This window comes from Phaenicophaeus curvirostris, chromosome 3, assembly GCF_032191515.1.
Source record: "Phaenicophaeus curvirostris isolate KB17595 chromosome 3, BPBGC_Pcur_1.0, whole genome shotgun sequence".
In the NCBI taxonomy this organism is placed as follows: domain Eukaryota; kingdom Metazoa; phylum Chordata; class Aves; order Cuculiformes; family Cuculidae; genus Phaenicophaeus; species Phaenicophaeus curvirostris.
In genome coordinates this window covers 7,459,679-7,479,152 of record NC_091394.1, presented here as the reverse complement: position 1 = coordinate 7,479,152, position 19,474 = coordinate 7,459,679, and the positions used below count along the sequence as shown (strand labels likewise).

Below are 19,474 nucleotides of genomic sequence, written 5' to 3'. Positions count from 1 at the left end.
AAAGTGCAAGGTGATGTGACACAAAGCCCAGTTACTCTCATTCAGAGGGGTGTGACAGTGAGTCCAAGCATAGCATGGAATGAAACGAGCACTTTTCAGCATTCATGCTGGTGTGCCCTCCACTTGCCCCCAGCAACCTATTTCCATATTACCCTGTTTCCACAGGAGAGTCTGTAAGTGTGAGAGTCTGTAAGAACTGCGGCTCTTATTTTATTAGACGATGAATCGACGAGGCAGAGGTTGTGCAGTGCCACTTATCTGTGGCCGTCTCACTCTATGGGAGTAACCAGTTTGCTTGGACAGAAGTACTTTTGCAACTGGGCATGAATTTATGTCATGTGAACAGTGGCGTGCCAGAAAGCAGTGAAAATTCCAGCATTGAGGTCTCACTTCAGAACAGGGCCTGATGTTGCATTGCTTTGGCACGAGTATTAAGGCTTGGTTATCAAGACTGTCTAAAATAAAAGGCAGCACCTAGCGAAAAGGGGGCTGATTTACACCAGACACTAAAAAGGGGGATATTTAACAGGCTGCCCAGGGAGGGGGTTGAGTCACCTTCCCTGGAGGTGTTTAGGGGACGGGTGGATGAGGTGCTGAGGGACACGGTTTAGTATTTGATAGGTAATGGTTGGACTTGATGATCCGATGGGTCTTTTCCAACCTGGTGATTCTATGATTATATATTATCATCACCTGGGTATGGTTGGCTGGACCATGGCAGATATAACTTGAGCTACAGTAAGATACTGCCCCTCTTTACTGTCCATTCTTGCCTTTCCGCTGGGAATACCACCTTCTGCAGGACAGTCATCAAAACTCTCAACCATTTCAGTGTCAAGTGCAGTGTTTGAGATCAAACCACTGTTCACAAGCACTTAACTGACGTGCAGAGAATGTATATCTTTACATCTGCCACCTCTAATGTATAGGTGCAGTAATTACTATCAGAAAAGGCAAACAGTCTTGGAGAAAAGCAGGCTCCCAGTTGCAGAACCATTCTGCTACCTGAAAACTACGCTTATTCCATATTTTGGAGAAGTTTATGCCACTTCTCTGGCATGTATAGCCATGCTGTCAGTGATGAATAGATAGAGAAATGAAGACTATAATTTTTTATAACATCTTGAAAAAGAAAACATTCATTATAGAACTTATTTCAAAAAGCACATATACATCTAAGCTTTTTTTAAATGATGTCGGTTTTGTATAGGTTGATATAAAGCTGAAATAGTGCAATTTTAAAACAAAATTTAGTGCAGCAGTCAAACTACAACAACAACAAAAAACAAAACAGAAGTTGTAGATTTATTTCTTTTTGTGGAAGTACATTACTCTCTGGGTTCAAAGGAAATACCTGTTTTCAAAAGCACCGAAGTGCACCAAAGTGCTTTTGAAAGGTACTCCCAACGAGATTAAGATTTTCCTTTGGGAATGAAACCAGGATGCTTTCGAAAACAGCAACATACCTAATCTTAGCGTTGGGTTTGGTTTTGACATCAAGTGACAATGTCTAACAAGCTGCTATCAGTCAAAGAGACACCATCAATTAAAAAAAGTGCATTTCCTTTGTTAATGTCACAAGTAACAATAAGGAAAATAATTGGAGAAATATTTTCTTCTCATATATATTTAACACCATTTTGTAACTCATTTATAGAAGTGGATAACATCCCATCGTTCAGTCTTTCAAAGAGTAACATGAAAGAGTGATGGCTTTAAAACGGAAAAACAGAGATACCAAACCATTACTGTTATCAAGGAAACGTGGGAAGAACTTCAGTTTGAAGTAAAATAATTTCTAATGCATTTTATGAAAGTAATTAATGCTAACCTTTTAAATTAAGAAGTTACGTTTAGAAGCCCTTGCCTGTTGCCGTCAACTTAATGTTGAGATAGAGGAATAGCTAATGCTTCTTATCAGAGTAACAAATAGTCCTAGGGTAAACTGGCCACACCGAAGACCGTAATCATTTTCTCTTTGCACAGAGGCATCACAGCAGCTTGAGAAAAATAAACAGAACAAAGTCAGGAAACAGAAGTAGCTAGACCTCAGTAATAAACTGCAGTCAAAAGAGGAAAGATAAAGACAAATAAGCAGGTATACCTGTGCAGTGAGTAATTATTTTTCTGTGCCTGAGGTTTTATCTTTCTTTTCAAAAACCACAGTAGGGCTGGCTGGGGGGCGTAAGGGGACTGTGTGTCTGTGTCTGGTTTTTGTCACACACAGATGCACACACAGAGACATGCACACACACACACACACACACACTCTCTCTCACTCTTTCAAAATCTTCCACTGGCTTTTAATTTTGGCAACTCATTTAACCCAACTGGATGAGAACTTACAACTTCTTGCTTTTAACATTATAAATATTCCAAATGTTATAAAATCTATTGTAAAAATGTACATTCAGTGGTTTTATGAGGCACGGGACCTGCTAATGTATTTTCAGGGAAGCTCGTGTGTACTCTGTTCTGTCCACTGTTGGGCAACGGTGGAGAATCCAAGGGCTCACGCTTGATTGCTGGAACCAAGCAAGGGTTTTTAAATTCACATGGCATTTTAAAAACCTCATTATTCTGCTCTTTCTCCTCCCCTGGGCTGGGGCTGTAGAAGTGCCCGTAGCACGCCATGTAGGGCAGGTCAGGCACGCTTTCCAAACACCCAGAAGAGTTCTGAGGACAAAACGGGGCCACGTCCTTGCTACGTGAACTCTTGCAAGCTTTGTTCAGGTTTAGGTTGTTGGGGTGATTGGCTACGATGCATTGCCAGTTATGTGGCGTGTAAAGGCAGTGCCTTGGCTTCTGACAAAGTGAGGCTGGCTCACAGAGGTCCGGTTCTGTTTTGAGGTGCACTCTATTGGGGTAGGTAAACACCTGCTTTCTCACTGAGCCATTCTCATCCAGCCAGGCTCGGTTTTGTGACATCAGGTAGTTGCCGGCAATGTTTTCAGAATCAGAATCATACTCTGTTTTGATAGGCGTCTCCAAGGGAAAGGCTGCATCATAGACAGACTCTGAGGATATTAACGGTCTCTGCAGTTTCAGATGGTCCGTTGCATAGTTCTCTGCACAATGATGTTGCACACCCGAGTAAGATTGGCAGCTTTCTGCGTTCCCCCAATGGGAAGGGCAAGTTGATGGTAAGTTTAAGAAACTTTGGTCTCTGCTGTAAAATGAGCCGGCTCTCCTGTTTGAATACGTGTTCATTCGCTGGCTCATAGAACAAGAGCTTGAGTTTCTTACAGTCCAGTTACTGTTTGTGGAGCAGTTGTTTTGAATTCCTAAAACTGATGTATTAGAACTAAGAGGTTCTTCTTGCATGAAACACTCACCGTTTGTATGAGACTCAAACTTCACTTTTACATTATCTTGTTCATTTTTTACTGCTGTCCAGTTAAGATGCTTCCAATGGCCCAGAGTTTCAATGGCACTGTTATAGGAAAGTCCATCCAGGTTTCCTTTCAAACTGGCAAAACTGCTTGGTATCTTCAGTTGTTCATCTTCTTCCCTTTCAATAACAGTAGAAAAAAATAGTCAAGAGACTTCTTAATGGATGCTTTCTGGGATAAAAATGGACCGGCTCAACATACATTGCAAGTGATACTTTGTCCTTGACTTAATATGGGACTCTCATGCTCCTGTCTCTACATCCTTTGCATTTGTTTGAGAGAAAAAAGAAGTAATCATGCATCTGGGTGTCAATGTATGTGTGCAGAGCTATCTTTCTGTGGCACTGTCATTTAAAATCTGACACGCATTTACTCTTCCATTTCAGCACACAGTTCTCGAAGACTTTAAATACTGCAGTACAGTACAATAACTACCTTACACTTTTTTCTTCCCTTAAAATTTATCTAAATAAAGTTCAGGTGCAGAAAAATCTGGAAGGAAAATGCAAGGAGTATCTTAAATGAGATGTGTTAACAAGGAGCTATTTGGACGCATAAGAACTTTCTGATCAAAGTCAATTGAGGGAGACCGTGGAGGTCTTATATTTTGAGAATGCAGAGTTATCTGAGAGCAAATAAAAACTCTGAATTAAGTGTCCAGAATAGTCACAGATGTTTATCTTGGGTGTAGGTTTGTTTTACATATCTCACTTAAACCATGTTGGTTTTCATATTCTAAGGTGGCCAGTGAATCAATTTTCCATGACCTCCAACTGAAGTAATCAACCTTAGTGAAGAATTCTGCAAGCAAAAGTTGCCTGAGCATTTCCATGCCCAACACAGCAGTTTTCAGAATGTGGGTCCAAATCAGGTTCGGGATTGTCTGGAACACACTACTGTGCTAATTCCCAACAAGTCAGGATCAGTGCTATGACACAACCCTCTCCCTTTTCAAACAAGTGGACATCTCAATAAGAAACAGGGCACAAAAAACCTGGTGAGTAGTAAGGGTTGAAGAACATAAGGGTTATAAGAACATAAGAACTTTTTCCTAGTCTGGACTCAATGTGCAAGTAAAGGATTTTCCAGTAGAGGGAGTTCATGTTGTTACAAAGAGAGCGTCCCACTGTAATAAATGTACACCCTGAAAGGAGTATATTTTCTCTTTTTCTTTTCACGAAGTATTAAATAGTTGCAGCCCTCTGCCAAATATTTTTGTCCTTGCTGTTGACAGTCTCGAGATGCAAACGGTATGATACAAGTCTGCTGCAGAATTAGCTTTTCAGGAAATGGTTTGATTGGGAAACGATGGACTGAACAAAATGTAATAGACCCCAAATGAAGAATATTATGGTGAAATAGTAACTAGTGAAAATTCTCTGAAGTAATGTGTGTTTCCAGGAAGACAGCACACATTTTAACAAAAATAGCAGGAGTAAGGGTGTAGTCTATTGCTAACTACCAGGAGGACAGAATTGAATATGATCTCCAAGGCCAGCTCCTATGACACTTCAGTCTGCAGGAACTATCAAGCACAAAGGAAGGAATTTAATCAGTCACGGGGTAAAAATGAAACTAAACAAACACAAAAACCCCCAATTTAGAAGTAGAGACTTGAATACAAGAAGCAGCCACTTTAAATCTGCTTCTTAATGGAAGTCCATTCCCTCACATGGTAAAACAATGCCTGTGCCATCCCAGTAAATGTGAAGAGTTCCACTGCTCTCAAGTGGGAGCTCCTCAGGTATTCGCATGGATCTTGGGAGATGCACTGCCTGCAAAGGGTATCTACTCTAGAAGTTCAAAGATTTTTTTTCATTTATTTATTCTACCTGTGAGTCATCCAAAAGAAAAAGAACAGAGGTAACTGCCACTTTTTTTTCCACTGGGCCGGGTGGTGGCTGCGTACACCTCCTGGCCCCCTACTCATTCAATCTACCTTCTTATCTCTTCCCTCGGACTGGCCTCAAGAGATAGATCAATAAAGGCCCACGGGAACTGGAACAGACAATCCCATGGGGGTAGAAGGAAAATCCTATTTGGAAGGAAAAGGTAAAACCAAGTGGGAAGGCCTCTTTTAATGCAAATATGTGAGATTAGCTTCCACTCCAAGGCTGAATCTACAGCCAATTAGATGGATCTATCTACAAACACAAAACCAGTATCAGCATAATTGTTTAGATTATGTTGAACATCCACAACTAAAAACATGAGCTCAACTGGCATCCATAAAGGAAAAAACAGCTTAGCATAATCGAATGTCAATAAGTAGTAAAACAAGGACACTAAATCATCACAGTTTCAGCTGCAAAGTAAAACAAACCCCCAAAATGTGGTTTTGTGCAAGAAACTCAAAATATAGTAATAATAAAGCACTTCAGTTTCGAAGTATTCTGTTTTAATATGTATCTATACTCAGCTTCAGAAGAAAAAAGACTTAAGAAATAAATATTGTTTTGGATTGTAACAGCCATTTCCTATGACCCATACCAGATAATGGATCCATTGGGTAAGTAAACTAAACTTTCTCATACAGCTCTTCTCTTAGATCACTACAGTCCTTTTAAAGATCTCATACCTAAAGAATACATTCATTTTCTGAAATACAGGGGAGGGTTTTTAAGTATTAGAAGATATACTTACTTCAGCACTTGCTGTTGTGTAAGGGCATATTCTGAGCAACCTCTTCGATACAGAAGTTGAGCGTTAGCTTGAACCCAGACCCAGTGATCTTCATTTGTTTGTACTTTGACTAGAGAAATGCCATTTTCTCCATTATTCTTTGCTATACAATTTAAAAGAAAATCTATTTTAATACAAGCAGTATTTAATATTTTTCTTACCTAAACCATGGGTGAATGTTCACAAGGATTACTTTGCCATCCTGGAATCATCAGCGCAGGAAAGTAAAAGCAAAAATATTTCACAGAACTAGGCAAATTATATTAAAAAATAATATATGAAAAAACGAATAAGAAAGTTAGAAACACTTAAACTGTTACCAAGGAGTTTTTAGTATTATTCCTTCATTATCTTTTTTTTTTGCATTTTTTTACAGAAGAAGTTTTAGAGAGAAGGAAAAAGAGAGCGCTGGGACTGAAATCCAGAAAACCTAATAGGGGAAAAGGAAAGGCAAGCTTCTTTCTCCATGAACTGTATATAATCCAGAAGTACTTATCACACACACCTTTGATTTGGTTTTCAGCAAGCTGTAGCACATTGGTGAAAGCTGCACCTTCATGATGACTGTTTCTTCCATATAATTCCGCTGCCTCACACAGACCTGAATTACCTTTGGAACCAGAGCTGTAGAGGACAGAAAATTTGAAAAATTACTTGTCAGTGAATGACAGTAAAAGCACAAACTTTGCAGGATGTGATCCGCAAGCTGTTGACCATTAGAAAAGGCTTATGTTTTAAATATGTAGTATAACCACCACTAAATAATTACTTATGTTTCCAGCATCATTCAGTTGCTCAGACTAGTGTATGACTGGAATTCTCCATTCAAATGAGAGGAGTAGTTATATTTAGGAACATCCTGCACACAACTGTGTATCAGGAATAAAATATTTCAGCTTGAATTTAGACAAATACCGTGTGTATTCTACTCTGTCTATTCAAGGTACGTACAGCACACTGACCAGCAATGCGCTGAAGAGATCACATGACTTCAATTTGCAATAATTATCATATGATTTGAATGGATTTCTTCCAATCTTTAGTTCAAAATGAATATCAGGGCTTGTAAAGGATGCAACGTCCATGATGCTGCTTAACAAATTTTTCCCTTATATTAAAACCATCAGAAAAGAAATTAGCATATAAATTTACCCACCAGCACTGACCAGCATGGTTCAGGCCTGAACCAAAGGAAACACTGAAGTTAAACGCCCACTTCATTCTCATCAGTTCTTAAATAATGCCCCTCTCTTCTACGAGCTGAATGCTGAACAATTAATTTCACCTGGGCTACTGAAAAACTAGCAAGTGGAAATTACTTTCCAACTCTGTTCCGAAACCCTTCATAGTCCATTATATCAGACTTCCAGTAATTTAACTCTTGTCAAGAGGGTGTATGTGGTAGAATCACGTTACACATCTGGATAGTAAATCCACACACACATAAGCATATTCTAATTAAATTGTGATGCTGTCAGTCACACTGATGAGCATTTTACTTCACAGTGTTGGACCTCATTGCTGTAAGTTTATATTTAACCAAATAAGGGAAAATATAATCCTAGCCTCAAACATGAACTAAAATTCAATCATGGAAGAGTAATGAAAATAAGCATTAGGAAGGAAATTAGTCTGAACACAATCTGCCCTGATCTTCTGTGATTGCTAACAAGTGATCAGCCCCAGGCTATCTAGTGCAATTGTAGGCTTACGTGTTCATAACCCTGCTGTTGTAGATAAATACATACACCAAATATATCTGATTTAACTCTCTGTGAACACCCCCTCACATGCACATTCAGCTTTCTAAAGTTTTCCTTTCCCTTTGTTTGCTACCAAAATGTCTACGTCCAAACAACTGTACTACCAGAAGATACTGGAATTTGAGAACTCGCAGTAAAAATATTGTTTCTTTTCTAATTTTACAGCGAGTAGAATGACTTATTACATTGGTAACTTCTGAAGATTAGGAAGGTTTAAAATAAATATAAAATAACAAAATAAATTCCAGGTTTAAAATAAAGTTATATATAATACTGTAATACTTAATAGGTAATATATATAAAGTACAATGTATTATATTATACCATAGTTATTATGTATTCTATAGTTAAATCAGATGAATTATTCACTTTTCTATGAAAGTTTTAAAATGGAGAGCTATTTAGCCTAATTTGTGCTTTTTTACGTGCTTGATAAACTTAAAACTCATAGTATACTAACTGCTAAAAGATTAATTTGAAAATACTTTATATTTGCTGCTGCATCATCAGCCTTGTGTTTTGCTTTCACAAGTAGGCTTTTCATCTTCATTTCTGTCACAGAAGGAAGCAGAAGTGGTACCACTATGCAGAATAAGGACAGCTGGGGTGGCAATACTGTTCCTGATGAGGACTTCTTCCTTTGTCCAAAAAGAAACTTTAGTTTGCCTTGGAACTGCATTGTCTGTTATAAAATAAAAAAAAAGAAAGAATTATCTTAAGCATTCAGTGTATAAACATCTAAAATCCAAATACAATCTAGAACTGTGCTGTTCACAAACCAAAGCCAGTTTCAAAACAGAGAAAAGCTAGGAATGTCATTATCTTCACACAATTTAAACCATGCCATTGCAGAGGCACGGTGTGCGGTGGTACTATCAACAGTAAAATTAGGCTTTTGAGGCTAGTTTTTGGTTTTTTTCTCTCCCGTGTACCTAAAGTAGAAGTCCTGTTCTGTTTATGTTCTGTTTGCCAAGAAGGGCAATGCATGGTGGTGCAAACAGCTATTCATTTCCTCGGTGCCTCACTCTGAAATGGAACTATGATTTTTCCATGCTCTATTCTCTACAGTGAAATGGTTCCTAAGATTCTTTCCTTTTGACCTTCACTTTCTCTGGGAAGTATATGGACTGATACAATCCAAGGGCTGTGCAGGCAGACACCAAGGGAAAAAATACGCCCAAGACAGTCAGATATGAAGTAAATAGCTTGGAAGGATCCACCGATCCCCACCTCAAATCTCCATATTATCAGAAGGCAGAGATCGAGTTGTCAGCAAGCTGCTGCCTCTCGGTGAAAAAACTAGCTACAACAAAATCAATCCATTTGAGTTGGGCATGTTCCAGGGCTACAAGATTAAGACAAGGGTACAGAAATGACTGTTCAGATCTATAGCCTTCCAGCAAGTGAGCATCTGAGACAGAAGCCCCATTTCCCTGTCTTGTGCTGGTTCTCTCATTTTCTTTGCACGTGCTGTACTTTGTCATAAGAAGAAACAGCACTGACTTTTACTAAGCAAATGGAGAAGTGATTTCTAGAAATGAGCCACTCCTAGTAAGGATAGTTGAGGAGCATGTGAGAGGCTTTCTAATTCTGGGTTTCATTATTAAAGGACCCTTTACAAAAGGCTTAAATACTAATGGCTGAAACTCAGGCTTGGCATCCTGTGCCTTGGCCCAGTACAAATCAAGGACAGATATTGTCTGAAAGAGTTTAAAACAGAGAAGTTTATATACTCTTTCAATTTTAAATATTACAGCTTACTTTTCTTCCCTCACTCTTTATACATATTAATAAATATCTTCAGGTGTTTCTTGTTAATGCATAGCAAATGAAAAGTGTATCCCGTCCACGACTCCCCACAATACTTGCGTTCAATATTATGTTGAAATATTTTTCTTATGAAGTAATTAAAATCTAGCCTGTCGTGACTACATTTCTCTAAACGAAATTATACTTACAAGGAAGCCAGAAGTACTGTCCAGCAAGCAGCGAACTCGACAGATGAAGCAACGAGTTAAGAAGGACGAGTAATCTGTTGTCGTGCTGTCATTTTCTTGTGCTTTAAACAGTTTACTGAGAAAATATTCTTCTCCTAGGAACAAGAGCGGATGCAATATATTATCAGATCACACTAAGAAAGAATGAAAATATTCTGTAGCCAATTGAAGAAGCTGTTATGAAAATTGCTAAAAATTACTTTAAAGAAGGGCAAATATTAAATTCTATCATGTATAGATACATTTGCACATGCACTACCAAATGAAAAAAGCTCAACAATGGGATTCAGGTGAGTTTCTTCAGAAAATTTGATTTTATTTCCCAGATTTTGGGGACTTTTACTGCTGCAAAGAAGAGTAACAGATGTTGCCAGTTTGGAGTTCAGATATCACAGAAAATACACTAGGAGAAGGAACAGAATAAGGAAAAATGCTAATGCAAGAAAAAAACCCAAACAAATTAACAGTGGCTGATGAGCTAATGTTCAGCTGTTGCCTCCTTGATTTTTAATGAAACATTTTTCCAGTGCACAGCTTTTGAAATACTTTTTTCCCAAAAGACACGAGTGTTTGCTTAGAAGTATGAACTCAGGAACTAAAATTCTCCACTGTATATATTAAAACAAAATTTCCAAATGTTTCTAACTTTCAATAGTTTGAAATGTTTGAGCACATTGTTTGGTCTTCTGTGTACTTCCTGCAAAATCTTGCAAAGTTCCTCAGATAACTGTGAAACTCTTGCAAAACACAGAATCTGCAAGAAAATCTCCAAAAGTTTTGTTACTCCATTCCTGAGGACTTCATAAAAGCTGCTGAAGGATTGCTTGCAAGTTTCTCCCCACCCTTCTGCAGGCTGCGCTTCTTCGATTTCTTTTGTCAAGTACTTCCTCACCATCTGGTGAAATGCATACATTTTGCTGGGATCAATAATTCTTTATAAAGTTTACAATTTCAGGACCATTGTGTTTTCTGTCATGATTTCAGCTTAATGTCTCATGTGGGAGAAACCTTGAGAACATGTGTCCACCTGCTATCCTAGGGAAATACAAACTCCGTAAAAAAATGCATTGCTAAACCTACTTTTCTTCTGAAAAGTCCTATCCAGATAATTTTGCTTGGGAAAACAAACAGCAGGAAGTGATGTGGCTGTTGTGGTACCGTAAAGAAACATTTTACCTAGGTTTTTTTTTTTGCAATAATGAGAGAAATAATGATGTCTTGATCAGTATGAACAAAAGGTTGGCAGGATGAACAACAATGCTGTTCAGTCTGCAGAGATAAGAATATCTGTAGGTACATTAGTCAGAGAAAAAGAAAGGAAACATTAAATTTCTAACCTCAGTATTACACACTACCTTATAAATGTCAAGGATCAGGAAGAAGCATCATCTGTAGCATGAAAATATTTTAAGTGGGCATTATGCAGCTTTCCAGTGAAGACTTGATGTGGAACAGACATGGGCATAAGTGGAGTGCAATTCTAACTGTATGTGCCTATGTTCCAAATCAACATACACAATCCCACCTGTTTCTGTCTGTAGCTGCTGTCCAGACAACATCTGGGGAGGATTCATGGCCCAGTGCAGTTGTCTACAGAAATCCTGGCGATCATCCACATGAATGTAATCATATATGTTTTGGTGCATTACATCAGTCTGAAACAATTACAACAAGAAACGTTTAATTTGTAAGTGTAGAGGGAAAGAGTGTCTCTAGGTTGATAAAATAATGACTGGTGTAAGATATTTTCAGAGCAAAGATTGAGGAAAGCTATTTCAGAGGCCCTTCTTTTTCACATTTGCTTTTTGACTTCACATCCTATGATGATTCTTTTTATTCTCAACTCTTTTGTGCATATGCCAACATGAGTCACAAAAAGCCAGTGACTAGTGGCATCCTCCAGGGATTGATGCTGGGATCAATCCTGTTTAATATCTCAATTAGTGAATGATGGGATAGAGCGCACTCTCAGCAGGTTTCCAGCAAGTGCCAACTGGAGAGAGCAAGACAGCTACTACAACCTTGATGGGCTGTAAAAATGGTCTGACAGGAACCTCAGGAAGTTCAACAAAGGCAAAGTTCTCTCTAATTTTGGGTACCCCAAGGAAAGAATGATATTAGCATGCAAAAGTGAGCCCAGGAAAGTGCTACTAAGACATTTAAGAAGGCTGGAGCACACGACCTATCAAGAAAGGATGGAAGAACGGCGTTTGTTCAGCTTTAAGAAGAGAAAACTTCAGAAAGAGCTTACTGCTGTCTACATACCGAATGAGGGGGCTAGAGAAGAGAAAAGACAAAGCCTGACTCTGGTCAGAAGAACCAAGTGTGTGAACAAGAAGCAACAAAGACAAGTTGCAACATGGGAAACTGAAACTTGATATAAGTGAAAAAAATTTACAGGCAGGGTTGTTAAACTCTGCAACAGCTCTTCCAGAAGGGTCATAAAGACCCAAAATTTAGCTAGAAGAGTCCCAGATCGACCCAGTCTATCTGGATCTGCTTTGAGCAGGAGGTAGGACAAAATGACCTCCAGAGGTCCTCTCCAACTACATGGTTCTGTTATTCTGTGACTTAGCGATATATTTATTATGCATAGGCAACCAGTCTAGAATAGCAGCATCTTATTCGGAAATTGGAAGGAAACTTTTAGCTACATCTTATTTTCACAATAGATCATGTTCCTGTTAACAAACGCTTTATAAAAGGAACAACATTACAAGGACTTCACCTAGAAGATCACAAAAAAAGGAAATTAGTTTGAAAAGGCATAGTAGTACAACTTAATATCAGTAATAGCATATATCTAAGCAGCAGAAGGATAAGGCAAAACAATAGAGTGCTCCGTTTTAGAAAGCCATTTAGCAGGACTGACTACAAGAAAGTCATTACAATGACAGTGACTAACAATACTAAATATTTGTTAATATATTTACCTGATGAAATCCTAGATAGTCCACAATTGTTGATGATGCATAAAATATCATTCCATCTGCACTCACCACCAACGCAAAACCGTTCAGTGACTAAAGAAAGGAAAATAATCAAAAAGATAATCAGAAAGAGTAAAACGGGTGTAAGCTGTAATAATTTTAAGAATATTCTAGATACATGAAAATTACCCTGCAAAAAAATTGGATACCAAATTGTTGCAGGAAGGCCTTTTTTACTTAACAAGAAAAAAATTAATAACAATCTGGAACACATTTTTTTCCTTTTTTACAAAAGATAAGATAGCTAATAATAACTACCATATTACATTATTAGTTTGTGACCTACTCTAAATTTTATTTTGTCATTCATTCATATAATTCAATGTTTAATAGCAAGTGTCAACTACTTTTTTATAACTTAAAACATCACATTCCGTAATAATTACTTTGAATTTAAATGCACTGATAATATAATAATCTCCAACAAGAAAATTAAATACCTGTGCTATTATAGCTATGACATTAAAACTGGATGTGTGTTTTAAAAATATGGATATTTTCTGTATAAAAATACATAAACAGAAAAATGGCATAAATGCAATAAATTTTAAAAGTAGGCAATAAATACTTCACTGATATAAACCAATGTTTAGTCTAGATAAACACTAAATTAATTATCATAGAATCACTGATTCTATGAAAGCAACCAGAGAAATAAAACAATAAAAGATTAAATGAGATACCTCATGTAAACATTAAGATCCATCATGGTGCATGCAGCCTGACTAATTTTGCCTCTCTTTGCTTGATAAAGATTCAGTAACGTGTCTTCATTCTAGGAGACCTGCATTCCAAGGTAGTTTAAATGATCCTTTCATGTGATGGCTTTGAGATTTGAGATTACAGTCCAAACATCTGCTGCTGAAATACTGATATTATTGTTATCCTTGCCTCACCTTTCTCTTATTTACTGTTGTAGTGATGTGACTATTAATCCTGAGTTAGTCCTGAAGCACAATGAGAGCAGATTTTCAATTGCTCCGTAGGCAGATACACTGACATATTTTTGTGAGCTTGGTTCTCTTTCGGGTTCCTAAATAAAGACCAGATTTCCAAGACTGCTCGAAGCCTGTTCCCACTGTGACAATGGTGGGCAGAATTTCAAGAGTTCAATTGCACAAGAGGCCGACCTCCTCAGAAGATCTGACCTCAGTTATACATGCAGAGCACCTTTGGAAACGTGGCCCAGGGAGAGCATCCATGGGCAGGGGCTCTGCGCCTTGAAGAACCTGTAATATGGTGACAGAGTGGACAGATTGCAATGGCTCACCTATGTTTGGAAAGACCTGCAGCGGCAATTAAGTCAATGCTAACCATGAATACTCAGGAGCAAACAACATTCAGCTCCATAGATAAAGACCCTTTCCAGAATAAGCATTATCTGCCTAGTTAGATTTGTGCTGAACACTAGTTATCCCTGTCAACTCTTCAAGCACAGGGGGTTGCTGCACTAAATAATGTCCAGATTCATTCCAGCACCTCGACAACCAAAGATGATGTGTCGAGATTTCTGCATCTTCGCATCTGTGCCTTTCACTGCGCTGAGAGGAGTGTCCATGGATGGTATTTGTCATATTCGTTTCCAGTTTCAAGTGGAGACAAGAAAGCATTTTTGGCATCTTGTCTCTTCAGACTCATCCTCACAGCAATGAAACCATCAGTGATGTGTGCTAGGAACTGTAGCACATTTCAAACATCTGGCAGGTCTTTTAATCTCAACAGACTACAAATTTCCGCAAAGACAACCACAGGACACTTAAGGGACCTCCTTTTTGCAGATACCTGTGGCTGTTACCATGCGCATTCCAAAAGACCTCCAGTCCTTCCATGCAGATGGGGCAGGTAGAAATTAAGAACATTAAATAAATGTTCTTAACCTATACAACTTGATGCACCAAGCCCTGTCTAAGAAGGCTTAGAAAATGATCTCATGATCTGAATACAATCAAAGAACCTCGCATTGTATAATGCTGAACATCCTTAAAATGTGCCTTCTGATGTCCTGCAGACAATCTGGACTTCTTCAGCCCTGCAGTAAATAGATGGGGAAGCACCTGTCTTTGCCAAGGATTGTTTTTATGAATTAAGAAAATTAACGCTCTTATTAAATAATGAATCTTCTTTGTCCAACATACCCAGACATGTACCTTAAGAAATCATTCTCTATCTTTAAGTTGTAAAACTTGCTCCCCAGCAGTGCAAGGGGGGCAGTTTTTTATTTACGCAATTTTTCTTTCACAAAGCAGGGTTGAGCTGGACCAAGTGCAGCAGTTTGTAAAAATGGGAAGGGGAAACGGGACATCATGTGTTTCTCAAGGTTCAGATCAATGGACTGGCAACTACATCTGTGAAGTTGAAGGAGTCATTAAGAATGGGTGGGAGTGAGCAAGAGGAAAGAATAACTGGAGGAAAAGTTCAAGGAGCCATGTGTTTCAGTTAAGCCAGAAATGAGCATGGATTCAAGAGAAGTGTGTAAATGAAGAGAATTACAAGGTTCCCCTCTTTTGGTTTGGTTTGGTTTTGTTCTCAAAATGTCGATGTCCATTTCTGAGTTAAGATCTCTTAACTAAGCATTGCCTGGTTTTCATGACCCCAAATGCAGACATCAGATATTCTGTCCTGCAGGCAGGAAAAGCAAAACTCACTTTGGTGCAACAACTTTTATGGAGCCACATGAAGCTATTGAGGATTAACACAGTTTCCATGCGTCTAAACCTCATTTTAGCTGGGAAACCTGCTGCTTCAACCACACTAAGAAGGTATGAGAAGGTATGACCTGGTCATGGATTAAATCTTCATAACCAGTGACTCTTAACGATGACTGTAATTTTTTTGTTTTCTCAATACTACCCTAAAGGGCAGTCCAGTGAGACACTTGACATCTATAGCACAGAGAACTCTGAACATCCTCAGAACTGGGCTGAGATTTATACTTTTCTAACCTATTTACCACAGCCAGGGAAGAGGAAGGTGTTTGCTAGCACAAGTCTGATTCCCCAGAAGTGGGTAGCAGTGATTGCAAATTAGTAGTAAAAGACCTCTTTTAACTCCTCAGATAAATCTCACAGGTATTATATACAACTCAATACTCAAGCCCTTTACAGTAATGCTGCATTGAGATTTTCTATTATTCCATCCAGAATCCTATTGATTTGTTAGTCTGAGTGGAAGAGGGAGACAGCTGAAGTCCATGAGAACAAACAAACTATTCCCAGGTTTTTGTTCTGTCTCACATGAAACACAACAACAAAGTCCTGTCCAATGAAGTCAAAGCTCCTCGTATGATTTTAAACATTCTCAGTTACTAAAATGAAATTCTCAGCAACAGCTTTTCTTCATTTGCAGTGAATGGGAGGCTGCACTGATGTGCTGTGTCAGAACCACAGCACCCATCTGCCTGGATTATCAATAACCTACGGGGAGGAAAACAGAAAGAGGACATGGACCAGCCTCATACCCATGCGGTTTGCGATCCCTCATGTAAGCACGTGTCAGTCCAAAACACCGAGGTGATAGCACAGAGAAGTAAAGGCAGCTCTCCTCATTTCACTGTATTACTTTCAGCTGAAATACTGGAAAACCTGAAATAAGGCTCTGCAGTTTAAAGGAGGAAATAACTGAACTCCATGGCTCAATGTCAATGTTATTTGCTTTGCATACAGCCGGTGTGTTTTAATCAATAAAATCCCCTTTCATTCTATCACAGTTTTTAGCAATTTACACGTACTTATCCAAGCACACAGAGACACACACATAGAAAGACACAGATATCAGCGTAGACATTAAAACTTTTGCAACAAAAAAGAACTAAGTTCAAATCTGCAAAAAATGCACAGTTGTAAACTTCCATTTGGCAAACCATATGGATTCAATGACAGATGGAATTTCTAATCCAGGATAATGGTTGAAACATGTGAGACAGACTTAAGTAAGTATTGTGAACATTTGTTTGTTTCTATTTGGCTTTTTGAAAACACTTACATGAGTTTTCTACATTGTACTTAAAAAATGAAATCATGTGGTTCTTTTCCCAAATGGAAAAAAAAAAAAAAAAAGAAAGAGCTTGGCACCAGACAGGGGCCTGTGTTCTTTTGAAAAAAAACATGTACATCCAATTATGTACTCACGAAAAGCTGCACCTGCTACTGAAACAAAAAAACAATTAATCTGTCAGTTCAAAGAAAGCATGACATTATTCTGGTGCCCGCAGTAGCTGTAAGATGAAAGTTATCAGTTCCTTCCATTAAGAAGTTTTTGTAACGTTACTAGTCAAGAGGTTCTCTTTGGGAATGAAGGCAAATATTTTGAGGAAGATAGGACTTCCTTTGGCAAGTTCCTTCATATATCCTGATACTTTTTTCCTGGTCTCATAGCAGAAAATCAGCCAGCAAATACTTCAAAGATAGTTTGGTCAAGGTCATGGCATAGTAAAAATAAGGAGGGGGGAGGAAAAAAAAAAAAAAAGAGAGAGACAAGTTCCAAGCCACATTTCTCTTATTACTCTTCCTTGAAATAAAGGAAAATTCACTAGCATTAGGTCTCCAGAGACCGTGTTACTATGGATACTAAAGTACAACAGTCAAGGCCTGCAGCCATGTCTTGCTTTGAACAGATTTTCAAGTCACGCAACTTGGGTACTAAATTTCCAGGGTCAGTTGGCTCACAGTTTATCTGGAACAGCTTCATTTAATACAGGATCGCTGCATTTTTTGCATCCTACGTGGAATGGAGCCATTTTCTCGTGAACTAAATAAGTAGCTATTTAAAAACTCACGACATGATATACACGTTCTTGCCTTATGAATATTAGGGAAAAAATGCAGATGGTTACTGTGTCTTCTGTCTTTAATGGTATTGTTTAGTGAATCAGTATTTCTTTCCACTGGTGTTTTTAGGACTCATAATTGCCCTTCTCAAAAATTCCTCTCGAATTCCTGAGGTTCTCTTTATAGATTGAGAAAAACATGAAATTCTTACAGAACCCTGAAATAAAACTCCACATAAAAGACTATTCAGAAATCCCGTATCTGGTGACATCAGAATATGGCCTTTGCTCAACAAGTACAGTATCTCTTAGCCCTCCAGACTCTTCTGCATTTCTCTGGTATCTACAAAGCAACTTCAAAAGGAATATTTCTGTGAGTAAGCACTATCCCATGCAAAGGGGGAGTGGTTTTTAATTGTTTTTAGCATTCAGTTTTGATCAAAGGCTTGCGTGTACTGCTTAGTTTTCAGGCAAAAGAAACAAACCAGAAGATGAATTTACATCATTTGAGCCAGGGGGAGGTAAATCCTACAATGTGAAGCCTACAGCCATCATAGAATCACAGAATCACCAGGTTGGAAAAGACCTCTTGGATCAGCGAGTCTAACCATGGATTTATACAGGAAGCCTTTTGGAGGGAAAGTGATCTAGTTGATTGGTTTTCATAAACAGCAGAAATGTTTCTTTTCAAATACAAAGAAATACAGACATATGATCATTGTGCCCCTTTCATTCTTCTTGTCTTCTTAGACAAAACAACGTTTATGTTCCTGCCTTTGTCCTTGAGCCTGGATATCACTTCAGGCTCCTTAAAGACAGTATGGAAATTCAGCATCTAGTGCTGCGCTACCCAGAGAAGGGCCTGGCAAAATTTTCAAGGATTATTCCTGTTGCCAGAAGAATTTGAGCCTTGGCTGTCCCATTTATTGTTGGAGGGAACTGCTGCGCGTTCTGGACAATTACAAACAATTCTGGTGGTGAAATTTCTCATTATTCCATCTTTCAGTATCCCATCACTTCCACCAAGGAATTAGGGCAACTTTGGAGATACTTGTTTATATGTGTCTTCAGTCGAACGAGGGAGCTGGAATGCTGCAGCTCATCAAGAGGCAACAGACAACACTGGCCTCCTGGAAATCAGTTAGGAAAATGTAAGTCATCGGGCTCTGGTAATTGTGAGCAATAAACTTTCAAGAAAACATAGTAGTTCCCTGGAGGATGAGATTGTAACGTTGTGCACAAACGTAAACGCATTTTAAATCATGGTGTTGTTGGTTTTTATATGCTTGATATGTAATATGTATAGGACATAACCAAGAACAACTTTACCTTCGAAGATGTTTTGATTGCATCATGCAAAACTGTAAATGTAGTTTTTCTTCCCTTATGCTTTCCTTTCAAGCTAAGCTTTAATAAGAAAGCTTGCTTAGTCTGTGTCAAACCCTTGGGGTAGGAGCTCTTTTCTTGACTATATGCATGAACCACTGGCCTCAGATGAGACCAGTGCCTCAAAACCAACCACTCTGCCCAATATGGTACTGATAAAGAAGAGCTGAAGCATCATTTGACTTTGTACGTGCAGAAAGTTGACGTGGTACATCTAGAAAGGGATACATCCTGATTGAATCTTGTTGTTTTCACAATTACTAAGCACTGGAAATGAGAATACAGACTGTGCTTTCAGAGGGGAGCAGCACTGGCAACTAATAGCTTAAAGACAGGTTAGGGAAGGTCTTGTTGCTGCAAAAGTGAATTCATGGGTGACGCCAAACACTTCAGTGCTAATTTGTTATGCAGTGTGTTTGTTTAGAGTAACTTATTAACACCAACGCTTGCTATTGATGGCAAGTTGGGTGGATATTTTCATGTCTAATTGTAAAAAAAT

The 19,474-nt window shown here is 38.4% G+C and overlaps 1 protein-coding gene across 1 annotated transcript in view; it reads right to left on the bottom strand.

Annotated features, from left to right (window-relative positions):
• Positions 1–1,453: 1,453 nt before the first annotated feature.
• The window catches only part of AHRR (aryl hydrocarbon receptor repressor), a 69,282-nt gene continuing 51,261 nt past the window's right edge, over positions 1,454–19,474 (bottom strand). Inside the window, exons 4-10 of the mRNA XM_069853037.1 lie at positions 12,768–12,857; positions 11,360–11,489; positions 9,796–9,929; positions 8,323–8,519; positions 6,580–6,698; positions 6,036–6,177; positions 1,454–3,511 (exon numbers count right to left, since the gene is read on the bottom strand). Coding sequence (XP_069709138.1) covers positions 2,392–3,511; positions 6,036–6,177; positions 6,580–6,698; positions 8,323–8,519; positions 9,796–9,929; positions 11,360–11,489; positions 12,768–12,857 — 1,932 coding nt within the window. The 3' untranslated portion in view covers positions 1,454–2,391. The remainder of the gene's footprint in view (positions 3,512–6,035; positions 6,178–6,579; positions 6,699–8,322; positions 8,520–9,795; positions 9,930–11,359; positions 11,490–12,767; positions 12,858–19,474) is intronic.